This window comes from Chiloscyllium punctatum, chromosome 10 (assembly GCF_047496795.1).
Source record: "Chiloscyllium punctatum isolate Juve2018m chromosome 10, sChiPun1.3, whole genome shotgun sequence".
NCBI lineage: Eukaryota > Metazoa > Chordata > Chondrichthyes > Orectolobiformes > Hemiscylliidae > Chiloscyllium > Chiloscyllium punctatum.
The window spans coordinates 61,110,022-61,137,917 of NC_092748.1; the positions used below are offsets into that span (position 1 = coordinate 61,110,022).

The 27,896-nt window shown below is 39.5% G+C and overlaps 2 protein-coding genes across 4 annotated transcripts in view; both read right to left on the bottom strand.

Moving 5' to 3' along the window:
• Positions 1 to 10,023, bottom strand: part of LOC140481817 (rho guanine nucleotide exchange factor 25-like) — a 60,205-nt gene extending 50,182 nt beyond the window's left edge. The window contains exons 1-2 of the mRNA XM_072578343.1: positions 10,012 to 10,023; positions 4,540 to 4,591 (exon numbers count right to left, since the gene is read on the bottom strand). Of these exons, the coding sequence (XP_072434444.1) occupies positions 4,540 to 4,591; positions 10,012 to 10,023 (64 nt within the window). The remainder of the gene's footprint in view (positions 1 to 4,539; positions 4,592 to 10,011) is intronic.
• A 3,023-nt stretch (positions 10,024 to 13,046) lies between these two features.
• kalrna (kalirin RhoGEF kinase a) overlaps positions 13,047 to 27,896 on the bottom strand; it is a 753,406-nt gene continuing 738,556 nt past the window's right edge. For all 3 annotated transcript variants that reach the window (XM_072579334.1, XM_072579335.1, XM_072579333.1), the window contains 2 exons: positions 23,594 to 23,732; positions 13,047 to 22,986 (listed from right to left, as the gene is read on the bottom strand). In XM_072579334.1, coding sequence (XP_072435435.1) covers positions 22,441 to 22,986; positions 23,594 to 23,732 — 685 coding nt within the window. In that variant the 3' untranslated portion in view covers positions 13,047 to 22,440. The remainder of the gene's footprint in view (positions 22,987 to 23,593; positions 23,733 to 27,896) is intronic.

Below are 27,896 nucleotides of genomic sequence, written 5' to 3' on the forward strand. Positions count from 1 at the left end.
GGATTTTTCGACAATCAGCATCAGTTTCGTGGTCATCATTAGACTCTTAATTCCAGATTTTTAAATGAATCTTAACTCCATCATCTGCCATGGTGGGATTTGAACCTGAGTTCCCAGATCTCTACCCAGGTCTCTGAATTAATTGTTTCATGTTAATACCACTAGGCCATCTCCTTCCCTTAAAAGAATGCCTCACAGCCACTTTGTGAGATCCTTGGTTATGCCACCAGGGAGGTGACATACCATCCTGGAGTAATGCGTACAGCACAAAAATCCCATCTTTTCCCCAACAATTGAATTGCCAGTCATAATTTCCCTTCCACTCTTCTTCTCCCCTGTACAGCTGAGTTGCTTGTGGTGCCAAAAGCTTGGATCTCATTATATTTCACTGATGTACCATCACCGTCACGAGTATCCAAAATGGAAAACTCATTAATGGGGGAGGAGATAGACTCAGAGGACTCCTGCACTCACTTCCTTTCTAGACTGCCTCTAGCTGACTGCTTGTTTCCTTGTCAGCCCTGATCTTCGGGGCACAACTAACAGCCTGACTTGATGTCTCCTCTCACCTATTCATCAAAGCTGTATCTGCTCTCCAGTTAATACTCTCTAGCTTATGACTGACTGTCAAAGAGTATCTATACGTGTCAATATCTTTCCTTAGTGTAAAATTAAATGTCCAGTAGGTGTGCTCACATGATAATGTTTCTTATGCCTAAAATGGTCTTCTCTAGTGAGATTATCTTTAAATATTTCTAAACTCACAGGATTCAGCTAATGGTATCATTGTTATTATATACTGGTCAATATTCCCCCTCACCCCTCAAGTTGATGTTGAACATGAAATATTTGTAAGTTAGTTTAGCAGAGTGTTCAAAGTTTGACTTAAACGTCTTCAAGGTAAAAACAATGACTGCAGATGCTGAAAATCAAATACTGGATTAGTGGTGCTGGAAGAGCACAGCAGTTCAGGCAGCATCCAACGAGTCTTCAAGCCTTCTCCAGTCTGGCTTTTCAGTTCCTCTGTGAACTCAAGGTTCCAATACAGTTTGCAGCATTCTTCTACTGACACAGATTGCAGAGCTGCGAATGTTATTTGTTCAGGCTTTTTAATTAATTTCATAGCTACTTCATAATTTCACCAATGAGATTGAAAGAATTTAAATCTGTTTTATATTATCTTATAATTTCTACAATAACAGAGACTAGAAAATTTAAAACCATTCCTACTTGCTGAGTTCATAGAAGTTGCAGACTGCAATGCCATTACTTTTTTTCTGTTTTTACAGTAGCTGGCTCTCTTATAGATCTGAAAATCCACACAATTTCAGCTTCACACTCAATGCTTCATGTAGTGTGTTTTAATGGCTTCTCAAGCTACCATGAACACAACTTACAGCACAGGCTACGTGACTATGGTAAATCATAAAGGCACAAAGTACAAATACATTTCTCTAAATGCTCCACATTGTTTGTTCTCCTGATGTTTTGCATGATGTTGTTGCCCTACCACCACCACCTTCCAATGGGTGTAGATTTCATCATGGCTATGGTGTCACAAAGTTATTCATAGGGTGACACACTTGCATAACTGGGAAATTTATCTGGGAAATGCTGAACAAGTTGGGAGTACATATGAAAAACTGGAAGATGGGACAGTTTGGACATTTTGTTTGAAAGGGCTTTGAAGAGACATGTGATTTTTGGGTGCTGTGTTTGCAATGGTTATTGAAGTCCAAGTTTAATGAGGGCAAGCTGACACCTGCAGCTTTGGTTGGAGGTCACATGATGTTTGGAAAACGGACAAAGCAAGATTTTAAGAGTTGAGTTTTGTGACTTTAATTGCTTGACAAACTTGGCTTGTAAAGATGGGGTCCTGTACTGATGATTGCCTAGCAACAATGTCTGCACTAAAGTTTGTTTTAGTGCACACACAGGTGGGTCAGTTGAAGCAACAAATCAGGAAGCTGGCAACAAGAAAAGAAAGATTCCTCTCTCTTACCCTTTAGCAGACTAAGCTGCACAGATCTCTCTCAGTAAAATATCTTCTGGGAACGTTAGAAAGTCTTACACTTAACTTGCTTTGATACTCTGGAAGCTGAACTTACAAATCAAAGACCTAAGTCTCACCAATTCTGTTCTAAGATTAAGTCTGATTAAAGATATCCCATTGATCCTGTGGCTGTCATCATTGCAATCTCAATGACAGTAAGTCATCTAGACTGTGAGATGATTTCCCTTTCAGTATCCCTTAAGTTTAGACTGCTGGCCCCACTAGGGTCATTTCCCATTTGCTTTATCTTAAAAAACCCAAATCATCTTGCAAAGTTGCATTATCTTGACTGTTGCTTGACTGTATGTGTTTGTGATGATGTAGATATAGTTGTATAGTCTGTATAGTAGCCTAATTGTTAACCACTTCATTTAGTGGTAGTATACGTTTGTTTGTAACAAATAATATTTTGAGCTTTTAAAAGATAACTAGTGATAGATTCTTTTGTTCTGGACAGTAAGAAAGATAAATAAAGTGACTACTTTGGTGATTAATCAAAACTTTTGTTGCAGCTTATGACCGTAACAACTAGGAACGGAGCAAGCTGTTTGGCTGTTCAAGCCTGCTCCACCATTTTATAGGATCATGTCTGATCTGTCAATTCTCTACTGCCCTTTCCACATAACCTTGATTGTTCTACTGATCAAGAATCCATCTATCTCAGCCTTGAATATATGAAAGAACTCTGTTCTTACAGCTCTCTTTGGCAAGGAGTTCCAAAGACTCTCAACCCTATGACAGAAGAAATTGATCCTCGTCTTAATTTACATTGGTGCCCTTTTAATCTTTGAATATGGCCTGTAGTCCTAGTCTCTCCCATGATGGGGATTATCCTCTCAGCATTTACCCTGTCAAGCACATTAAGAATCCTATATGTTTCAATGAGATTACCTGTCATTTTTCTAAACTCCAATGAGTAAAGACCCTGTCTGTGTAGCCTTTGCTCATAAGGCAGTCCCTCCATATCAGGGATGATTGTAGTGAAACTTCTCTGAACTGTCTCAAAAGAAATAATATATTTCCTTAAATAAGGGAACCAATACTGCTCATAATATTCCTGATGTGGTATCTTGTATGGTTGCATTAAGACCTCCCTATTCTCGGACTGTGAACCTCTTTGAAATAAAGGCTAAAATTCCATTAGCCTTCCTGATTACCTGATGCACATGTGTGTTAGCTCTCTGTATTTCATGTACAAGTAACTCCAAGTAATTGCAGCTTTCTGCAGTTTTCTCCATTTAAATAACACTCTGTTCTTTTATTCTCCCTTCCAAAATGAACAACTTCACATTCCCTACATTATACTACAATTGCCAATCTCTTGCCCACTTATTGAACCGATCAATATCTCTCTAGAAACTTTATCCCTCTTGAAACCTGCATTCCCATTTGCTTTTGTATCATCTACAAATGGTACATTTGCTTCCTTCCTCCAAGTCACCAATATATACTGTAAACTTGTGGAATAACATCCTTGATTGCCAACACAGTCCTCTCACCACAATCATAACAACACAAATTTGAAAAAAGGTATGAACAAAACATAACAACAGCTAAACAAAAAAACCCACAATCTCAATTTTTTTAAAAATTGACAAATGCACAAAAAAGCAAAGAGGATGTACGCAAACTGGCACGTGCTTATTGACTGATAATGGGTTTGGACATTGCCATCTAGAATAACAGGGTACTCAATCAATGAGTCTGTGCTCCTGTAGAGGTGTAGGCCCTGGTGATCAGCATCATATGCACTGCACCCTCCCAGGCCATACTTTGCCTGGCCACTAGCCACAGAAGTGGCACTTGATGTAGGTCTCTCTCACTTACGAATCTCACAATGGGAAAGTCTCCACCTGTAAAACTGCAGTGGAATATATCAATTATATTGTGGGACTGGCACCCAGTAAATTTTACAGGCCCCTGCCACCAACTAACCTATCCCTGTGTGTGTGCGTGGTTTGGTGGTGTGGTGTGGAGCTGTAAAATTCCAGCCCTAGTGTCCGATAAAACACTTGCCTGTATGTATCTGGTCCATATGTAGCACATAGAAATCATGACCCAAGACCACAGTTTGGCACTGAGATTGTGGTCCTAGTGCAGTACACAACTGGTGCACTTTCCAACTCTCTCCAAGACAATACCATGAAACAACTATTGATTCACAGCTTTAGAATTAAAAATACATGCTTGTTAAGCTTCATTCCGACATTCTGTTTCCTGAGCTAAAGCAAACAAATAACCAAATATTTATTTTAACAGGTTTAAGAGTCCATTTAGAACAATGTTAGCAAATGGAGAGCAGACTGAAGTCACAGAGTGAAATTTGATTTATAATAGATCACAGACAACTTTTCATAAAGTAACCACTGGTGGTTCTTGAAAAATAAGAAATACTTAGAGAACAATGAACGAAACATATCCAGGCAAAGTTTACAAACATAAGACAAGGAAACATTTTGAGTTCAACACTTGGGGTGAAACCTTACCAAGATAGTTTGAAAACCCAAGCACAGTTGACTCATCTAGTCGAAATTCAACCTGCAGAGAATGACAGCAGCAGCAAATTAATTTGTTTCAACAGAGGGAATGGGAGGAAATATGTATAATTATGTGTGTTGCTTTTGTGAAATTTCCATAGTAAATATTAATAATTTGTTTACAACAAAGGCTAATAAAAAGTATAATAGTTTGCATGTACTTTACATGTTTTGTACAAGGGTAAACATTGTATCAACTCCAATGAACATTCATACAATCCATATTTACATCAACAAGTTACATAATGCAATAGTATTTTGAATAGAATAAAGCCTCAACTGTTTTCAGTAGCAGCAAATAACATAAAGGAAGATTAAAATCAAATCTTCAGAGAGATGGATCTTTATTTTTCCAGGTCATAGGGAACGGATCAGAGGGAGCAGAAAAAAAAAATTAGGTCAATTCCTCCTTCCATTCTGATTGATCTGTGATTATAATACCATGGTTTAAGTTTCTGTTGGTCTTTGGTGATAGCCTCACTATTAATTTAAAATCAAAAGGCTGTGATGTTCTGTATTTAGAATAGTCGTTAGATTTTAAATGGCTTCTAAGCTTAACAGATAAATCTTTCATGGCTCACTGTTGTAAGTTATTTTTCCATAATAAATAATTCTGACTTCATTTAGCAAATGAGGAACTAAAGTGTATTTTTTTTACTTGTAGTTAGTTGTAAAGCACTGTGTCTAAGCGTATATAACCATATTAAAAGTAAAGTCATGGTTTTCTGTTGTTTCTTATGGCTCAAGCTAACGTAAAGTGTGAAAAAGCTTTACGTAAAACAATTTTCATCAAAAGACACAGCAATGTTTTAAAATGCTTTAAAGTTTGTGAGAAGATTTGTAGCTCGGGTGCTCGTTGTTGTGGTTCTGTTCGCCGAGCTGGGAATTTGTGTTGCAGACGTTTCGTCTCTGGTCTGGGTGACATCCTCAGTGCTTGGGAGCCTCCTGTGAAGTGCTTCTGTGATCTTTCCTCCGGCATTTGTAGTGGTTTGAATCTGCTGCTTCCAGTTATCAGTTCCAGCTGTCAGTTGCAGTGGTCGGTATATTGGGTCCGGATCGATGTGCTTATTGATCGAATCTGTGGATGAGTGCCATGCCTCTAGGAATTCCCTGGCTGTTCTCTGTTTGGTTTGTCCTATAATAGTAGTGTTGTCCCAGTTGAATTCATGTCGCTTGTCATCTGTGTGTGTGGCTACTAAGGATAGCTGGTCATGTCGTTTCGTGGCTAGTTGGTGTTCATGGATGCGGATCATCAGCTGTCTTCCTGTTTGTTCTATGTAGTGTTTTGTACAGTCCTTGCATGGGATTTTGTACACTACATTGGTTTTGCTCATGCTGGGTATCGGATCCTTCGTTCTGGTGAGTTGTTGTCTGAGAGTGGCTGTTGGTTTGTGTGCTGATATGAGTCCTAGTGGTCGCAGTAGTCTGGCTGTCAGTTCTGAAATGCTCCTGATGTATGGTAGTGTGGCTAGTCCTTTGGGTTGCGGCATGTCCTCGTTCCGTTGTCTTTCCCTTAGGCATGAAATTGCGGGAATATCCGTTTTTGGCGAATACATTGTATAGGTGTTCTTCTTCCTCTTTTTGCAGTTCTGGTGTACTGCACTGTGTTGTGGCTCTTTTGAATAGTGTCTTGATGCAACTTCTTTTATATGTGTTGGGGTGGTTGCTTTCATAGTTTAGGACTTGGTCTGTGTGTGTGGCTTTCCTGTATACCTTTGTGGTGAATTCCGCATCCATGAACACCAACTAGCCACGAAACGACACGACCAGCTATCCTTAGTAGCCACACACACACAGATGACAAGCGACATGAATTCAATTGGGACAACACTACTATTATAGGACAAGCCAAACAGAGAACAGCCAGGGAATTCCTAGAGGCATGGCACTCATCCACAGATTCAATCAATAAGCACATCGATCTGGACCCAATATACCGGCCACTGAAACGGACAGCTGGAACTGATAACTGGAAACGGCAGATTCAAAGCACTACAAATGCCAGAGGAAAGATCACAGAAGCGCTTCACAGGAGGCTCCCAAGCACTGAGGATGTCACCTAAACAGGGGACGAAATATCTGCAACACAAATTCCCAGCTCGGCAAACAGAACCACAACAAAATGCTTTAGTTTTGTAACTCAAACTATGTAATAAGCCTTCGTATATTAGATTGTATGGTTATTTTGAGCTTTAATTTGTTTTAGGTGAGCTATTAGTTGGGTGGTAATATTGCTGGACTAGTAATTTAGAGCCCCAGGCAAATATTATGGGAAAAGGGATTGAATCGCACCATGGTAGATAATGAAATTGGAACTCAATTTAAAAAAATCTGGACTAGAAAGCTAGCCTAATGATAACTGTGTTGATTTTTTGGGAAAACCATGTCCTTTAGGAAGCAAGTTGACCATTCTTACTGGTCTTGGTCATAAGTGTCTCCAGAATCAAGGCAACGTAGTGGTCTCTTAATAGCCATCTTGATGATTATGGATTGGCAATAAACGTTGGCCTATCAAGGAACATTTTCACCCCATGAATTAATTTAAAGAGAACATTTGTTGTGGAGTCACACTTGTTTGTTTTTATTCAAGGATATTGATATATTTTGATTAATGCTTAAATGTATCAATTGGGACATGTGAATAGTATTAATTTATTAGAAGGTGACATTATGTACTCTAAGCAAACAAACGTTGTTCTACTTGTGCCTTCTTATCTTGGTAAAGAGCTGTTGATAAAATAAGAGAGACACACGTTAAAATTTACAAAATGGATGATCTCACAAAGTGATAACGTATCAAGGAATGAATCAAAAGTCAACAGGAAATGATGTCACCGGAAGTATCATTACTTTTAAAGAAACCAGTCAGATATTGTGCAAAGACTGCTGAGCCAATGCAAAATTAACTATAAACTGTTTGTGCATTAATAAGCAATTAGAGTTTAGGATGTCTCTGATCATGCGCAGAGGCTAGTAGCTAGCAGGGTAGAAAGCAGGTGGCTGGAAGAATACAGCAAGCCAGACTGCATCAGGAAGTGGAGAAGTCAACATTTTGGGACTGGGGATGGACGTTAGGGGAGCGGCATATAAAGGGGTGGGGGGGCAGGGTGGTGAGGTGGGGATAGGTGAACACAGGTAGAGGGTATGACCTGGTTGGTTGATGGGAGGAATGAAAGGGAAGGGGAGGGATTGGGAGGGAGTCAGTGATGGGCAGGGAGATTACTTGAAATTGAAGAACAAAATGCTGAAATAATTAATTCCCCTTCCCACTCCCTTTCCGACACAAACGTTTCACTGAGCATTCCAGCAGGCCGACCAGACCACCCAGTCACTGTCCATTTTAATTCTCCTTCCCACTCCCTTTCCAGCATCACCATCCTTGGTCTCCTCATTGCCATAATGGGTCAGACTGTAAATTGGAGGAACAACACCTTATCTTCAACCTGGGCAGCCTACAGCCCGGACCACTCAACATTGAGTTCTCCAATTTCAAATAACCACCCTTCCCATCACCTGGTTTCCTTCCCAACCCCTCCCCCTTCATTTCATTCCTCTCAGCCACCAACTGGATTCATCCCTCCCACTGACCAATGAATGAATCAAAAGTCAACAGGAAATGATGTCACCGGAAGTATCATTACTTTTAAAGAAACCAGTCAGATATTGTGCAAAGACTGCTGAGCCAATGCAAAATTAACTATAAACTGTTGTCCTCCCACAGGTTGTACTCTCTACCTGTCTTCACTTATCCCCACTTCACCACCTTACCCCTGCCACCCCCTTTATCTGCAACTCCCCTCACATCCACTCCCAGTCCTGAAGAAGGGTTACACCCCAAACATTGACTTCTCTACTTCCTGATGTTGCTTGGCTTGCTGTGTTCTTCCAGCCTCCAGCTTATTTTCCTGGATTCCAGCAGTTTTTTTTAACTCTAGACAAGTAGGTATCAGGGGCTACCAAATCATTATTCTTGGTTGTTTGGAGCACAACATAGGAAGCCTGGAGACTGAAGGAACGTGTCAGTCAACAGAACAGATCAAGAGATCGGACCTCAGTCAACTAGTGTTCTGAAGTGGATCAACTAAACACCATTGCTTTTATTAAGTATAAGTTTTGTGTTTGTTATGACAAATGTAATAAATTCCATAAAACTTGTGAAAATGTATTTTTACTGGAATGGGTCTCATAATTAATCAGTATGAATAAACCTTTAGAATACTTTTCTCTCAATTAATAATCAAATTAAAGGGATCTTTTGCTATAGTAAGTTTAAAAGGTCTTCCCTTGGTGGGGCCCAAAGGAACAGGATTACTTTTGTAGTCTGTATGTGCTGTGTCCTCTTTTATTTCAAGCTGCCCTTTCATGCATGAAATCCTCACAATATTGCTCCTTTCTCACTTACATTACCACCAGCAGGTTTCTCTTTTTACCAAACTTCACACTTCTCTGAACTGAGTGATTACTAAGAAGAATTCAAAATGGCATTCCTCATGCAAATTAAGATCAGTCTTTACAGTCCTGTCTCTAAGGCAAATATATCTTTCCTTAGAGATGAAGACCAAAACTGAGCATATGGCTCCCACTAGTCTCACAACGTATCAACACAGTTTTAGCAATATTTCAATTTTTGGGGTACGAAAACATAAATTGCTGGAAAAACGCAGCAGGTCTGGCAGCATCTGTGAAGAGAAATCAGACTTAACGTTTTGGGTCAAGGGACCCTTCTCTTTTTGATGCTCAAATCCCATTAATAAATGCCAACTTGCCATTTGCCTTCCCTACTGAAGCTGTAAACTATTTATCACTGTTCCTTGTGTGTGTACATTCAAGTCCCTCAACATCAATATTTAAAAGTTTCATATTTATTAAAAATATTCTGTGTTTATTGAGCAGCCAAAATTAATTGAATTTTTTTTGGGGGGGTATGTGGGTGTCAGTGCCAAGGCCAACATTTGTTGCCCATGCTTAATTGCCCTTGAAACTGGAAGGCTTGCTAGGCCATTCAGAAAAGTCAGTCATATCACTGTGGGCTTGGGCTGACTTATACAAAAAGATCAACCATGAACTTATTGAATGGTGGAGCAGGCTCGGGAAGCTGGATTGCCTACTCCTGCTCCTAGTTCTTATGTTCTTATCTGCACTTACCCATGTGGTCAGCTACACAACCATTTCTTGCTGCCTTCAAATATTTCCAGCTGTTCAGCTCTGGGAAGTACATCACCCAAATACAAATGTACATAATCACTGACATTTTCTCCCTTCCAAGATGCGATGGCTCACACAATATAGAAGGGAGCACTAAAAGCAGCAATTGCTGGAAATCACAGCAGATTAGGCAGCATCCATAGAGAGACAGTAAGCTAACATTTCTAGTCTAGATGACTCTCATGAAGAGTTATCTAGTCTCGAAACACTACTTACCTCTTTCTCCATGGATGCTGCCTGACCCTCTGAGATTTCCAATATTTTTTGCTTTCAGTATAGATTCTAGATTTTGCAGTATTTTGCTCCTATAGAAGGAAGCACAACAGAGTTGGCAAGGGACAAAAACACTTACATCTCCTCAACCCTATGTAACATATGGTCCTCCACATAATGGGATGGCTTGGAACAGGACTGCTGGCATCCAAGTCATGGAAGACATTGAAGATCATGGTGTATTTCTGCTTTATGCCCTTTCTTATCCCTCAGCTCACATTCATGATGTTATCTAGATTATTTTACCTCAACCTATTGCCCTTATTCTCTTTCATTAAGACACTCCGAAAAACCTATATCTTTCATTTCTATTCTCACTGTATGTGGTTCAGTGTCTCATCTTGTTTGATAATGCTCTTATGAAGCCTTTTGGGATGTTTCATTGCATTAGGTTGCAATTAAAATACAAGTAATCCTTGTGTGTTCTTGGTTTAGATGCTTCTTATAAGTCATTGAGCAATGGCACAGGAAATTTCCTCACATGGTATTTAGGTGAAGAAGGGCTGAAGAAGGAAGAAGGGCTCATTCCTGAAGAAGGGCTCCGGCTTAAAATGTCGATTTTTGGATGCTCCTCGGATGCTGCCTGACCTGCTGTGCTTTTCCAGCAACACAATCTCAACAGTATTTAGGGGATTAATTGTTGTGGTCCCTAAAACGTGGATTGAGCTGCTGTAGTTGATGCAGAAATTTGGCCATTGCCTTTCTTACTGAAAGGAAGTTTCATAAGTCGTGGTTCCTTGATAGCATGTGATTGATCCTGAGAAGTAAAAATCAACTGAAGCTGAAAAATCTTACTATAATTGTTTTTATTACCATTAAGACAGAGCAATTTTACAGGTGGAGATACCCAGATCCATAGCTCATTGTGTAAGTTTTATTTTTACGTTAACAGACAGAGGAGTTAATTCTCTGGTACCTACTTCAAATTATGAATTATTTGTCCTCCCCAAAATGAAAATGGCTTTTTTTATATCATTCATTGCTGCTGCAGTTTGCTCACGAGCATGACACTTTCTCAGAGTTTTCCTCGGTCTTATCCTTTGCTTTACTTTTATTTCAGTAAAAGTACATCAAGTTTCTTGAATGCATGCAGAAGTTAGCCAATTTCAAACATTAATATCCATGAACACTTCTAAACTCACTTATGTTTTCTATCATGCCTTCTAATTAAGGTCAAATTTAACCGTTCTCTAATTCTATCTTTTGATATTTGAGTCGATGTATAGAGACAGCCACTAACTAAAGGACAAAAACATTGATCATTGCGATTACTGTACTTGTATGGTAACAGACCATGTTCACTGCCTCTCTTTGATGTGAATTCCATCGGTTTGAAGAATTTGGTTTCGCCCTTGTCTCTTCGTTAATACAGTCTAGATTAGGACCTCACCTTGGGGTTGATTTATGGCACTAACACTTTATCTGTTACTTAAAAGGTACACCATCTTGTGGTAAGATATTTCAAAGATAGGAATGTAAGAAAACATTTGTGTGAAATGTGAATGCATTATTCAGAGGCATTATTGGCTGGGAATTTCCTTGGAACTTCCCACACTCTGCAACTTTTGTTTTACCACAAGTGCAATGGAAATTTCATTTAACAGGCTGTATTGAGTTGCCACCAGGGAAGGTTTTATACTGGAGGTGAAATAGTTCTGAGGAAATTCCTGGATAATATTTTGTTTCAGTTTACAATATATGTATGTTTTAATTTTTAACACTTATTTTGGTCCTGCTTTCGCACCTTCTCCTCTTCTGAAAATTATTCATCACCTGAATTGTGTGGTTGATGTGACAGTTCCCTGCTTTGAGGCTTAAGTGGTTTTATGGCAAAGGCAGAGGGAAGAGGGGATGGTGAGTGAGTGGGTATGTGGGAGGCAGAGCTTTGTTTGCCTCCACAAGGTTATTAGTGTAAAGAGGATCTGATGTGGCAAGAGTTTGCACAATTAAGATCTCAGTTGTGATCTGATGCAGCATTACCACAATAATTCTAAGTCGCATGAGATGCACTTAGCAATAATGATGGACATGAAGCATGCCTTGGGCTGCAGGCCTTTAGTTGTAATCCTGACCTGAAGAATCAGGAGTCAGGAAGTAACATTTCAGAGTAACCTCCTGGCACAGAATTCCTTCTGTGAAGTTCACTCACACCCCTCTCCTTTAATTGGCCAACCACCTTAATGTAGTATTTTAAAGTCCTTTTGTGGTAGGCACCACAAATATGCACCCAAACTGCCAAAGGCTTTCCATAATCTTGTAAATGAAAGCAGAGACATTGTGGAAGCTTCCTCTTACAAAAAAAAAGGATGTAGCTGCTATCATTGTGTAGAAATTTAGGCTGTCACCTTTCTTACTAAAAGAATGTTTCATAGGTAGTGGTACGTTGATACCCCAGGATCTTACTGAAATGTTCATTACTTGCATGTGAGGTTTCTAAGCAAATGTCCCACTTGAACTTCACAGCCCGGTCTTCCAGCAATTATTAGCAACCAGAGGAGGCAATCTTGGTTCTTTTCTTCCCCTGATCACTGCCAATGGTGAAACATCAAATATAACACAGTCCTCAATTTAAATTGTTGCCCTAACGATTTGTGTAACTCATGGGCTGCAGGACATTTGAGAACCTCCCACTTCTGCTTTACAATTTGGTGATAACAACTGCACACTTTATACTATAATATAGAATGCACGTGTAAACAGGGTACAGCCATACAGTAGAATTAGATATATGAGTGGATAGACTATGATAAACGTTTAACAAGAGATTGGGGTCAAGGGGGCTTTTTAATGCTGTAGATCTTGATGACTATGACGATGAAATTTATGAAGTTTTCCTTGATATTAAAGCTTTAATAAGAAAGAATACATCAGCACAATCTAAACTTGAATTATTATTTCAGCAAAATGAGGAAGAGAGAAATACTTTGAGAAACCAAGCTTTTAATAATGTATTAAATATTCAATAACAAACAGCCGGCACATGTGAAACAGTAAAGACCTGATTTGGATTCTTGCTAACATATAACCAAAGCGAAACATTGTATGAAATATTTTAACTTTTATTATTCTAATAATGTGTGTGAATCACTTGTTGAAACTTTGTAATATGAGATACAGGATGTTGCATGCAGATTCAAATTTGCTATATGCATATATACAGTCTGCTAGCTTTTGAGAAGTAAAAAGAATCTTTAGCAATTACTAAAATGTTCCTGTTCCACTTTCCAAAAATTACAACATATTTTCTCTGTAAATCATCAAAAATTAAATATATACACCATACTTTATATAACATTTATTACTAAAAATATGCAACAAAGCTTAATGATCAATAAAAAGCTGACATGGAATAGTGCTGAGGCAAGCAATTGAGATACCTTAAGGCTGTAAAGCTGTATGTATCCTTATTAAATTCTATAATGTAAAAATAAATCATTACTGCTTCAAAAGTCAGCTTTAGAAATGCTTTGTTTGGTCTGATTGTTTACTAACACTAACTGTACAGAACTGCTTTGTGCAGAAATGTGAAATATATAATAAGCCAAAAAGGTAGCAAGTTTCTAGGACAACAAAACTCAGCTAACATAATCAGCACTTTCATAAATGTTTGACAACATTGCACACATTTGTGAACATTGAACTTTACAAACGGTGCATTTGCCTTTCTGGTACTTCAACCATCTGAGTTCACACGTCATCTAATGCCAACTTTAAAAATAGTTTTGAATGAAATGGTTTTAAAGTAAGTACTTGTAAACAATATGTGTTTGTAGTCTTTGAAAATGTCAAAAGCAATCTTTAAACTAAAAGTCTGATTTTGAATTTTATAAGTGCAGCACTTTCAGTAAAAGTAATTTTAAGCAAGAATGGAAAAGATGATTTGCATATGCATTAAAACGTGTGTCTTAGTACAACCACTACCAAGAAATCATAAGGAACACAGGTGTAAATGCCACACATGCTGAGGTCAGTGTGGCTATTAAATTGTTGGAACATATTTTGTTAGTGGTTATATGAAGATTTCTCAACAGATTGAGGTAACGCATTAAAATGGCAACTGTCAAAAAAATCCAATAAATTGAAAGGTACTGAATTAAGTAGAGGCCTGGATAACCAACCTTTAAGGTTTCAATCTGAGATAGATTTAGAAATAGACTTTCCAAATGTGTAGAGCAGTAGGTCAAATATACCAGCAACTTTCTTGTAATAAGATGATGAGATCAAGTACTCCTGTTGAATCTCAGCTGGGCTGCTGCTGGCTGGAATGGTACAGGCAAGGAGTTCATTCCCACAGTGAAAAGCAGCAAACATTATATCTGTTGCTGACTGATGAGGGTGAGCCACTATTGCCTACAAAGGAACAGTGTGAGGGAGGAAACAATGTTAGTTCCTCATCACTACCACTTAGATTTCTGTTCAATCCTTTGAATGAACATTGCTTCTCATAATGTCTTCCAGCAGCATAGATAATTCAACAAACCTCTTTCTTTTCAGCAGATGCAGTGGCATTATTGCTGATAGAATATGAACAAAAGATTGTTTGTGATTTCCACATATGGATATCAGGCACAAGCAACCTTCATATAAGAGGTCACCTCTTACCACTCAACAGTTTCTGTTCCGGAATTGGAATTAGCAATTGCCCTTAGAGTTCTATTGCATTCTAGCACCCTGTTATTATATTCCACCGTATAAAAAGAAATTGGTTTTCATTTAAAACATTGCATCCAATCTCAATGATTTTCCTATAGTACAAAGCAAACATTTTAAACCTTGATTCTAACTCAGGGCATGTGGCAAGCATGGACCAGCAGAGAATAAAATTCATCTAGGCTTGCTAATGTGGGGATCCAAGGCTTTTTAACATCTTCATATAAATACAACAGGGTCAATGCTGGCTTGCACCCAACATCAATGATACCTGGCAAACAGATGGGAGTTGGGTGGGGTCACCAGATGCCAGTGGGTAGGTTGCAGGAGAAATGAGCAGTAGGTTCGTCTAAGGTTTGGACAAGGTCCCAAATAGAAATCCATGCGGAGCCTGGGAGACCCAAGACTTCTTTATGGGGTCTGTCCCTTGAAATCAATTAAAAACTAAAATATTTTCTTCCCTCAGCCTTTTTCTGGGGCTGTTTATCTGTGCACTGGATTTCTCTAATGAGAGCACCAGACTGTTGCTGATAAAATGTAACCTGGTTCTCAATGATGTTATCAGACCTTATCTGTGAATGTCACTAAGGTGCTGATCTGTATCAGGTGTGAGAGCTTCAGATGCTGCTCAAAATTCCCTGGTGAAGCATTTCCAGAGACTGCCAAACTATCAATATTTTTACACTTTCCTTAGCATGCTCCTTCTTTAATGTGCTTTATTATCTGTAAAATTGATGTTTGTTTTCACTTAAGAACCAACACAGGTTTCTGGACTTTGTTCAACATTGTTAACTGATTACATGTCAGGGAATACTTATTCTTACATTAAAAAAATTCAATAAAGTGAGATATTTATACAGCACTTCTTGGAGGCACATGAAAACTATATAAGTATTGTGGTGTGTGTATAGTCTAAAGTAATGATTTAAATATGATGCATTTCTTATCTACTTTTCCCAATGTTTTCTAAATGTCTACCACCCTTCAACTGCCACTAAATTGTTTTTAGGTAACAAAATATTATTTGATTTTTGTTTTATTCAGAATTCTTTCACACCCCCTGAAGGTGACTCGCATAAAATATCCACAGGTGTAATTTCCCCAGTACCAGTTATTCTTCATGTGTGACAATGACAGACTAGGAGTGTCCCTGCTCATGGATAATTACACAATGGCAAAAATCCAAAGTCTGTTTTTCTCCTCTCTGATCCTTGAGATCCATTGTTGCTGAACTGATATCAGTCAAATAAGATAATCTAATTCAGCACAAACTACAATTGAACTTGGCAACTTTCTATTCTGTGTCACTCATTTATTCAATGATCTTTATTATTATCTGCTTGGCAGTTGAATAGAAAGCGAACAGAGATTTACATAGCACCACATGATTTTTGAGAAACTCGCAAAAGTACTTCACACAAATTACTTTTCAATTGTAGTCACTGTTATATAGAGACAAATATAACAGCAGACAAATTGGAATATTTTGACAGATGGAGAGAGTTGATGTAAGTATGTAAGTCAGCAGCGAGCTAACTTGCATACTTATCATCAACCTGAGCTACAAATGTTCTCAAAAATCATTAGTTGATATAAGTATCATATTTCTGTATAATTTAGAAAATTCATTTTTAATTGTGGGATTTAATTAATGCAAGAAGTTCGAGCCATTAAAATCCCTTTCATACACTAGAATAAAATGTTCAAAATTCCAACGAGTCAAGCATCTTATTAAAATGAGTAAAGCCATTTACAGTGTTGAATTATTCCCATTACAACTCTGTACATTATAATATTATGTACATTGGTGTGGAATTTTCAGCTAGAAGTGAATGAACGTGATCTGCTTTCATTAAATTTACCAGAATTTGTGGCTATTAGGACTAAAACTGACCTGGTATCCTCTGCAAAGGATTTGGAGGCTGTGTGAAAAGGGCAAACAAAGATGTGTCTGCTTAACAAATCAGATTGAAGAATTATTCCTGAGGCCCATAAACCAAAAGCTTCAGGTAATGCTCAGTGGACTTTGTATTTTAATACTAGGTGCCTAGCACAGCTCAGGCGATTGACTGTGAAACTCAATCTCTCGGCCTTGCATTTCAGCTCCACATTATGCATGTAGCTTCTGTGTTAAAGGCTGTTGCTTTTAGGAGTGAAGTCCGCCTCCCTGTTCTCTGGGAATGCCATTCACTCAAACTGAGTCTTTTGAAGTTGAATGGTTCATTTGGTAGTGCTCCTGCCAAAGCAGGAAGGTCCCCAAGTCTAAACCCTACTTAATGGTTTCCATGATGGAAAGTCTGCATGATTGATACCCGAATTAGTTTCCCTGCCAACTGGAGTGAGCACAACCCTGCTAGTGTCATGGTGAACAACAAGAAGCCTGCATGTACATCCTGCCAGAAGCAACACCAAAGTGCAGCTCTTTGCTGATGTGGCCTCAAAAACTGCAGAAATGTTCTGGGCACTGGTGGGAAGAGGCTTGGTTACAAGAATTCAACATTCCACGGAATAATTTCTGGCTTCATGTGCCAGGTTGATGAGTTCACAAGATGCAACAGCATGGGCAGCAAATCCATCTATAGTGACAAATTTGTTGATGAAAATTTCAAACAAAAGCACAAAGAAACTGATCCCTGGTTACAGGAAATACTAGGCCAAATACAAATGGATCCCGATTCTTTATTTGCACTGTAGATGCCCCATGGTTGGAAAGCATGTGGTATTTGATGAAATGATATAGGGTTATGATACCAATAAGGAGAAATTGGGCAGTGGTGATGGCAAAACTAAATATACTGTGCGCATCATTAATTGTTGACAAATGCGAATGGAATTATACAAGTTAAATAAACCTGATCACTCAAATAAAAACAGAGCTGGGTACTTCCCCAGTGGGGGTTGGCTATTTAAATTGGCTGCCTGCCTCTTTGGAATTCACAGTTGGTATATATCACAGCCCACTGTTTGGAAAATGGCCCAGTACCTTGTCCTCATCCCCATATATCCACTGATATATCAGTGAAATTCTTCCTTTGAATTCAATGTCATATCATGTACGCACAGTGAAATGAAGAGAGGAGAAGGAAGTTCACATTAAGAAAGAAATGAAACTCAAATGTTATTTATTTTCTTTTCAAGTCTGAAACAAGAACTAAAAGCTGAAGAACTGAGACTCCACACCCACATATGTAAATCTATCACTGCTCGTGATCTATGTCTATGTCCGCTCGTGTTAGCCTTCACTATCCAAGGAAAAAGGCTCTCATTGTCCACCTGATTTAAGCCTCTGATTATCTTATATGTCTCGGCTAAGTCACCTCTCAACCCTCTTCTCTCCAATGAAAACAGCCTCAGTTCCCTCAGCCTTTCCTCATAAGACCTTCCTTCCATACCAGGCAACATCCTAGTAGATTTCCTCTGAAACCTTTCCAAAGCCTGCACATCCTTCCCATAATACGGTGACCGGAACTGGATGTAATACACCAGGTGCAGCCTTACCAATGTCTTGTACAGCTGAAGCATGACCTCGTGGCTCTGAAACTCAATCCCCTTATCAATAAATGCCAACGCATCATATGCCTTCTTAACAACCCCTATCAATCTGGGTGGTAACCTTCAGGGATTTATGCACCTGGACCCCAAGATCTCTCTGTTCAGCTACACGGCCAAGATTTTTACCATTAGTCCGGTACTCTGCATTCTTGTTACTTCTTCCAAAATGAATTACCTCGCACTTTTCTGCATTAAACTCCATTTGCCACTTCTCAGCTCAGCTCTGCATCATAACCATGTCCCTCTGTAACCCACAACATCCTTCAATGCTATCCACAACTCTGCCTACCTTGGTGTCATCTGCAAATTTACTTACCCATCCTTCTATGCCCACATGCAGATTATTTATAAAAATGACAAACAGCAGTGGCCCCAAAACAGATCTTTGCGGCACACCGCTGGTAATGGAGCTCAAGGACGAATATTTCCTACCAACCACCATCCTCTATCTTCTTTCAGCTCGCCAATTTCTGATCCAAACTGCTAAATCACCTTCAATCCTGAAACTCCGTATGTTGTGCAATAGCTTATCATGTGGAACCTTAGTGAAGTCCATATACACCATATGCCTTATCTTCACCCACTTGTTTTGTCACCTTCTTGAAGAACTCAATAAGGTTAGTGAGGCAAAACCTGCCCTTCACAAAACTGTGTTGACTATCCTAAACAAATTATTCCTTTCCAGATGATTATAAATCCTATCTCTTATAACCTATCCAATACCTTACCCACAACTGAAGTAAGGCTCACTAGCCTATAATTACCAGGGTTGTCCTGACTCCTCTTCTTAAACAAGGGAACAACATTTGCTATCCTCCAGTCATCTGGCACTACTCCTGTCAACAATGATGACTCAAAGATCAAAGCCAATGGTTCGGCAATCTCCTCCCTGGCTTCCCAGAGAATCCATGGATAAATCCCATCCGGTCCAGGGGTCTTATCTAATTTTCAGATCTTCCAAAATTGCTAAAACTTCCTCTTTGTCAATCTCAATTCCATCCAATTTTGTAGCCTGCATCTCCATATTCTCATTAACATTGCCCTTTTCCAGCCTGAATACTGATGAAAAATATTCATTAAGCACTTCCCCTATGTCCTCAGATTCCACACACAACTTCCCACTACTGTCTTTGATTGGCCCTAATTTTACTGTCGTCATTCTTTTATCCCTGATATGCCTATAGAAGGCCTTAGGGGCTTCCTTAATCCTATCTGCCAACAACTTCTCATGTCCCCTCCTGGCTCTTCTTAGCCCTCTCTTTAGATCTTTTCTGGCTAATATAACTCTCAAGCCCCCTATCTGAACCTTCACGCCTCATCCCCACATAAGTCTTCCTCTCCCTCTTGACAAGAGCTTCAACTTCTTTAGTAAACCATGGCTCCCTCTCTCGACAACTACCTCCCTGCCTGATTTGTATATACTTATCAAGGACCTGCAGTAGCTGTTCCTAAGGTAAGTTCCACATTTCAAGTGTGTTCATCCCCTGCAGTTTCCTTCCCCATCCTATGCATCCTAAATCTTGCTTAATTGCATCATTATTGCCTTTCCCCCAGTTATACCTCTTTCCCTGCAGTATATACCTATCCCTGCCCAATGGACAAGCCCATGTTTTTGTGGAATTCTTGAGTATCTATTAACTTCATGCCATTTCATTCATGTGAATACTAAATCTGTCAGTAAGATTCTGTTAGAGTTTCTGCTGGAGCATGAAACTTGACCAAAACTTTTTTTATTTCTGTCTTTAACAGAACATGTACAGACTGCAAAAGGTGCAGTCTGATTTACTTATTAATAATAATGAGCAGTGATAGCCACACTGTTACTTATTATTGCAAAGTCTGGCCCATTATTAAAATGAATTGGGGCTGATTTTAGCCTCTGGCCGCACATCAATTCTGAAATAATAATAAACATTCGCAAATCTCATTTTAGAAGTTAACAACATTCTCAATGCTAATAACACTTAATTCTCCTGCATGAGTTCACTTGCATAATTATTCATAACAATAGGTCAACACATGTAGACACAAATGTAGGTGCATATTGATGATGAGAAGAGGAAACTAACAAATAAATCAGAAGCAATAAACACACAAAAAGATTTGTCAGTCTTTCATAAGGAAGACCGAACAGGCAATTAAAACTGGCAGGCAAAGTTGAAGCAAACAGTAAAAAAAAACACATCTGTCTCTCAACAATGATAGTGGAGTCCAGCATCCAAACCTCTGTTTGATAGCTGATGTGGATTGGTAACTACCTGAGGAACTTGCAGCAAAAGTTGCCCTTTCTTCCACCCCCCCTTAGATCAAGATTGCAACATGGCAACTTACGTTCCTAATAATGCGTCCAGCATTTACAAGCTTGGCTTGCTTTGAGGAAACAAAGAGCCTGTATCCGCATTTCAGTTTTTAAAGTTGAAGTCATTCCTTGCATGCCACAAAATCATTTGGATGACATCCCAAAACAAATGAATGGCTTATTTGCTTCATGATTTGGAGATGCCGGTGTTGGACTGGGGTGTACAAAGTTAAAAATCACACAACACCAGGTTATAGTCCAACAGGTTCAATTGGAAGCACACTAGCTTTCGGAGCACTGCTCCTTCATCAGGTGGTTGTGCTTCAGTTGCAGTTTCAGCCATATCTCCAATTAGGAAATTCATGGGAAGGGAAAAAAGGACTTTCTGCTGCATAATTTAGTGCTCCAGCATGTACCATAAGTGAAAGTGGCCCCATTCATAAAATGAATGAAAATAAAAAACAGTTAGTCCTTTAACAAGGATTTTCATAATGCAGAATCTTAAGCTTGCAGACAGACATTCTAACACATAAATAGAAGTAGTGTTAGGGTGCTTAAATGAGAGCAGGCTTCCAAATCTACCATATTGGAAAAACACATTTTCACACTTCCTATTTAAATTGTTCATCTTTAGATGTATGTGAAAATAACATGAAAATTAACTAAGATTATACAGCATTCCTGATTCACCTGCTCCTCGGATGTTGCTTGGCCCGCTGTGCTTTTCCAGCACCACACTTTCGACTAAGGTTATACAATGAACATTTCTTTTTACTGATCTCATTCCAGATGACAATGCTGCTTCAAAAGAGCCAAAGGGGTATTCGAATTTGAATAGAGTGCCATTAACCTTTACTCAGTTAAAGACATCACAAGGTGTGGTACTAGCCACACAGAACAGAAAAGTGCCAGGTTTAATGATTATCACTGAATTAACTGATATAACCAAGGCTGCAACTAGAGATGGTAAAGTTAACCTTAACACCAGTGAACTAGAGAGGAGAATAAGAAAAGGTAACTAGAGTTCACAATCTTGATTGATATTTTTGTATCAGAATTGGACAGTGTGTATGCAGATATTTGGCTATAATCGCCTGTCAACACTCAACATTCTTGGTTCACACATGAAGAGAGGCACTTGGGTGAAGTACCTGAGGCCTCCCAGATACTAAGGAGCAAATACTGGGCTGAGAGAAGGTAATTTTTGATAATGCTTCACTACGCAACATCGTTTATTGTATGAATGTGTGCCACTAGAGGAGACATCATTGGCAGTTCCTCATTTTGTGAGGGTGTGGGTCCACTGTCACTAAGGAATAGTAAATTATGCCAACACCATTTTTGAAAATGCATAGGTACCAGTGAGGTCCTTCATCTTTAGTTCATATTACAGATTTTACAGAATGTCTGCTAACATTTCAAGGGCTAAAACAGCTCTGAATCAATTAATTAAACAATTTAAAACATCTAATTTACTTTGCTCAGAGTATGTGATCACTGATGTAATTTTTGTCATTTTCTTGTTAATTTGTAACATTTAGCATGTGAAAGGAGCTTAACTTTGCAGTTGTTATATGCAATACAAAACTCGATGCTCTTTAAAATCTCAAGCAATATTCATTTCTCAAAGGGTTGAAACATTTAATTCAATCTAAAGTAAATAGATTGAAATTTGTTCATCTGGTTTCCCATGTATCTTGAGTATTTCAGAAAAATTCTATATATATATGTGATTTTGTTGTAACATTAACCAGTTTAAATCCGATTCAAGTTGTGCTCAGCCCCTATACTCCAGTACTGTGTGGAGTAAAACTGCTCTCAACGCATTGTTCAGCAATTCAGTGACTCAATACGTACAGGTCACTATTGTTTCACATCCTTGATCCAAGATTGCTTGGTAAGAAACCTTTCAAATTGCTTATAGGACGCACATCATTTTGATGTCGGCGGCGTTCAATAAACAAAGCCAATCTTGAGGTATCCAGTGGAGTTGTGGAATAGCTGTCATTCTGAGGATGTAGCCAAGGATTTTGTAAACAAGTGGCAGCTGTGGGTCTCCAACGAAAGTCTCCCTGAAGCAGTGCCCTAATGAAGTCTCGTGCAACATGACTAATTCCCTGAAAATACTCATCAGGGAAACTGAAGTCCCGTCGACAAATGTTCATACATGTTTCCTCTACACTCTCGTCCAAGAAGGGGGATACCCCACTCAGCATCACATAAGTGAGGACTCCAAGACTCCAGATGTCTGTACTTAGTGAAACTGGTGTTCCCTGTATTACTTCAGGAGCTGCAAATTCTGGATTTCCCAATAACTGATGTACATAATAATAAGTTGTGATTTGAACAGCGTCACCCAAATCTATAAGCTTGACACGTGGCACAGGCGTGTGAAGATCAATCAATAGATTTTCAGGCTGACAGAAAGAAAGATATGCGTTAATAATGCTTAAACACTAACTTATTCATTACATAGTTCAGCCTGTGTGAATGCAAGTTATTGACTTTTTTTACATTCACTTGTGGAACATGGGTGTCGGGGCTGGACCAGCATTTAGCTTACATAGAACATGTACACTAATATGAAACAATAGGTTGAATAGTCTACAACTTCCAAAATTCTCCTTTCCCTCATGCTACAGAGGAAATTGTGTTTCTAGATCATCTTACAGGACACCTTATTCTTCAGCAGTGGATTCATGTATGGCTAGATCTCTGCTTCCAGGATCATTGTCAATTATTGTCATTGAACAGATTTCTGATTGTCTAAAGATAACACAAAAGATTTCATTGATTCTTTTTAAGGAAGTTCCAATATATCTAGCAGTTCTCCATTGCCAAAGTTCCATGTAGCTGATGTTTAAAAGATTTCCTTGGAATGTTCTGGCAAAAAAACCCATTTCCACGCCAGAGGTGCAGCTCCCCCTTTCTGTGTGACAACTCAAACTCATGCCACAAAGAGTAAGCCTGGCTTTGGCATGACCAGAAAGAAGATGGGCTGTTTTTATTTTTGTAAAATCCTACCTTCAAATCCAAATGAGCAACTCTGCAATTGTGTAGATACTGGAGAGCCTCCAAAGTGTCCCGGATGTAAAAGGCTACTTTTTCTTCCAAATGTTCCCCTTGATTTACCAAGAATTCAAGCAAGCGACCATTATCCAAGCTTTGGCACAAAAACAGAAGTATTTAGAATGCGCCGATAGTAAAAGTACATACTAATCATACCAAGTGACAAAGAAAGAAAATTAAAGGAATGTTTGATTGAAACAGATTAGACCGACTTCACATTTCAGATAGCATACAAGTGTGCTGTTTATAAGGACTTACATCATGAGTTTTAATACTTGAACTCTGGGGTAAACCTAATTACTTTTCTACCCCTGTGACTTCAATGGAAAATAAATTGAATGGGGACATAAAATGTGTGGCCAACCATTTTGTGTTAGGATTAAGTTAGAATTACACACAATTACCTGACATTCTCAGTGGTACATCTTCAACAATATACAATCTATGTATATGATTTGGACTGGAGATCTAAAATTGCTGATGACAGCAAGATAGGTAGGAAACAAAGTTATCAAGAGGAAGTAGAGAGTCTGCAAAGAGACACAGACAGGCTCGAGCATTGGGCAAAATCATGGAAATAGAGTAGAATATGGTTAAATGTGAACTCATACTTTTTTTAAATTTCAAAATATACTTTATTCATGTAAATAAATCTTTGGTACTTGTACAATTTTCCTTGTCGTTCATAGTTATATACATTGCATGTCTTAACATTACAAAGAACAAATTGAATTAATCGAATTCACAGTTATCCTATTAACAGTTACCTTTTTTAACTATCCAGTCTCTTGGTATTTGGCTGTGGCTTCAGTGGAACCCACCTACTGAGTGGGTGCCCTGTTATATGAAAGCAAAGGAAACTTCTTTAACCCCCAGTTTATGGGGTTACCATTGTCCTTTTGACTGTCCTGTCTCTGGGGTAGCTGTCTGCATCCCCATGGTGAGCACAAACTGCTGGACCTTCGCTGGGCTGAGGTAGCTATCCAGCTCCTCACTGGGGTCATTTACCTGCTCTGGTGTCATTGAGCCAAGGCAAGGGTCCTCACTGTCCAGTTCTGTGTCTGACAATGGGACTGTCAGAACATAGAACATAGAACAGTACAGCACAGAATAGGCCCTTCAGCCCACGATGTTGTGCCGACCACTCATCCTTAAGGATGTATGCACCCTTAAATTTCTGTGACCATATGCATGTCCAGCAGTCTCTTAAATGTCCCCAATGACCCTGCCTCCACAACTGCTGCTGGCAACGCAATTCATGCTCTCACAACTCTCTGTGTAAAGAACCCGCCTCTGACATCCCCTCTATACTTTCCTCCAACCAGCTTAAAACTATGACCCCTTGTGTTAGTCATTTCTGCCCTGGGAAATAGCCAGAGACTATCGACTCTATCTAGGCCTCTCATTATCTTGTATACCTCAATTAGGTCCCTTCTCCTCCTCCTTTCTCCAATGAAAAAAGTCCGAGCTCAGTCAACCTCTCTTCATAAAATAAGCCCTCCAGTCCAGGCAGCATCCTGGTAAACCTCCTCTGAACCCTCTCCAAAGCATCCGCATCTTTCCTATAATAGGGCAACCAGAACTGGATGCAGTATTCCAAGTGCGGTCTAACCAAAGTTTTATAGAGCTGCAACAAGATTTCACGACTCTTAAACTCAATACCCCTGTTAATGAAAGCCAAAACACCATATGCTTTCTTAACAACCCTGTCCACTTGGGTGGCCATTTTAAGGGATCGATGTACCTGCACTCCAAGATCCCTCTGTTCCTCCACACTGCTAAGAATACTATCCTTAATCCTGTACTCAGCTTTCAAATTTGACCTTCCAAAGTGCATCACCTTGCATTTATTCAGGTTGAACTCCATCTGCCACCTCTCAGCCCATCTCTGCATCCTGTCAATGTCCCGCTGCAGCCTACAACAGTCCTCTATACTGTCAACGACACCTCCAACCTTTGTGTCGTCTGCAAACTTGCTGACCCATCCTTCAATCCCCTCATCCAAGTCATTAATAAAAATTACAAACAGTAGAGGCCCAAGGACAGAGCCCTGTGGAACACCACTCACCACTGACTTCCAGGCAGAATATTTTCCTTCTACTACCACTCACTGTCTTCTGTTGGCCTGCCAATTCTGTATCCAGACAGCTAAGTTCCCCTGTATCCCATTCCTCCTGACCTTCTGAATGAGCCTACCATGGGGAACCTTGTCAAATGCCTTGCTGAAGTCCATATATACCACATCCACAGTTCGACCCTCATCAACTTTTCTCGTCACATCCTCAAAGAACTCGATAAGATTTGTGAGGCATGACCTGTCCCTCACAAAGCCGTGTTGACTGCATTTAATCAAGCCATGCTCTTCCAGATGGTCATAAATCCTATCCCTCACAATCCTTTCTAATACCTTGCAGACGACAGACGTGAGACTTACTGGTCTGTAATTGCTGGGAATTTCCCTATTTCCTTTCTTGAAGAGCGGAATTACATTTGCCTCTCTCCAGGCCTCAGGTACGACTCCAGTAGAGAGTGAGGATGCAAAGATCTTCGCAAGTGACGAAGCAATTGCATTTCTCGTTTCCCAAAGCAGCCGAGGACAAATTTGGTCCGGGCCTGGCAACTTGTCAATCTTAATGTTTGACAAAATTTTCAGCACATCAGCTTCCTCTATCTCTATCCATTCCAGCATGTACACCTGCTCTTCAAAGGTTTCATTCACTACAAAGTTCATTTCTTTCATAAAGACAGAAGCAAAAAACTCATTTAGGGCTTCCTCCACCTCCTCAGACTCTACACACAAGTTCCCTATGCTATCCCTAATCAGCCCTACTCTTTCTTTGGCCATTCTCTTATTCCTCACATAAGTGTGAAATGCCTTTGTGATCTCCCTAATCCATTCTGCCAAGCCTTTCTCGTGCCCCCTCCTGGCTCTTCTCAGACCATTTTTGAGCTCCTTCCTCGCCTGCCTGTAATCCTCTAGAGCTGAGCTTGACCCTAGCTTCCTCCACCTTATGTAAGCTACCTTCTTCCTTTTGACGAGAAGCTCCACCACTCTCGTCATCCAAGGTTCCTTTATCTTACCCCTTCTTGCCTGTCTCAGAGGGACATATTTATTCATCACTCGCAACAACTGTTCCTTAAACAGTCTCCACATGTCTATAGTGCCTTTACCATGGAACAATTGCTCCCAGTCCATGCTTCCTAACTCATGTCTAATCGCATCATAGTTTCCTCTTCCCCAATTAAATATCCTCCCATTTTGCCTAATCCTCTCCTTCTCCATAGCTATGTGGAATGTGAGGCAGTTGTGGTCACTATCACCAAAATGCTCTCCTACCACAAGATCTGATACCTGCCCCGGCTTGTTCCCGAGCGCCAAGTCTAGAACAGCCTCTCCCCTCATTGGCCTGTAACGTACTGATTTAGGAAACCTTCCTGAACACACCTTACAAAAACAGCTCCATTCAAATCTTCTGCTCAAAGGAGGTTCCAATCAATATTGGGAAAGTTAAAGGTTATCTTGTGGGGAAAAGTTGAACAAGTTGGTCTTATAACCAGTGAAGTTGAGAAGAATAAGGTAAAGTTTTCTTATTAAAAAAATAAATTATCTTTAAGGGATTGGAAACTGGGAGGATGTTTCATTTTGTGGCGAGACTAAAACTAGAGGATGCAATTTGAAAACGAATGGGTTTCCTTTTAAGGCTGAGATGCTGAGAATTGTTTTCTTTCAGAAGGTCACGAGAATGTGGAATTCTCTTGCCCAGAGGTTGTGGAGGTTGGTGTTTAAATTAATTAAAGGCTGAGAGAGATAGATTTTTGGTAGGGCCAGGAAAGTGGGGTTGAGACCACAAACAGATCAGCCTTGATCTTTCTGAATAGTGCAACAGGTTCAAATGACCAAATGGTCCTCTCCTGCTACTAAGTCCTGTGTTCTTCGACATCCCCTGCATTTGGTTCCCTTTCTCCCACTTTGTGCATTCCGGCTACCCGGCCCATGCCAGGGCTTTCTTGCCTGGCCACAGCTATACTCACTATTCCACACAGCTACTTATCTTTCAATCTGGTGCCATGGCACTTCAGAGTCAGGGACTGGATGCAGTCCTAACAGAAGCCATTGCTCCTGTCCATGCTGCTGGGACCACAGAGACAGTTATTCCATTGTTCTGATGACCATTAAATGCCTGAGGCACAATCTTATAGAGTGTAAGTACATTGGCCTTGACTTTGTTGGGCATGACAAAGATTTTTAAAAATATCA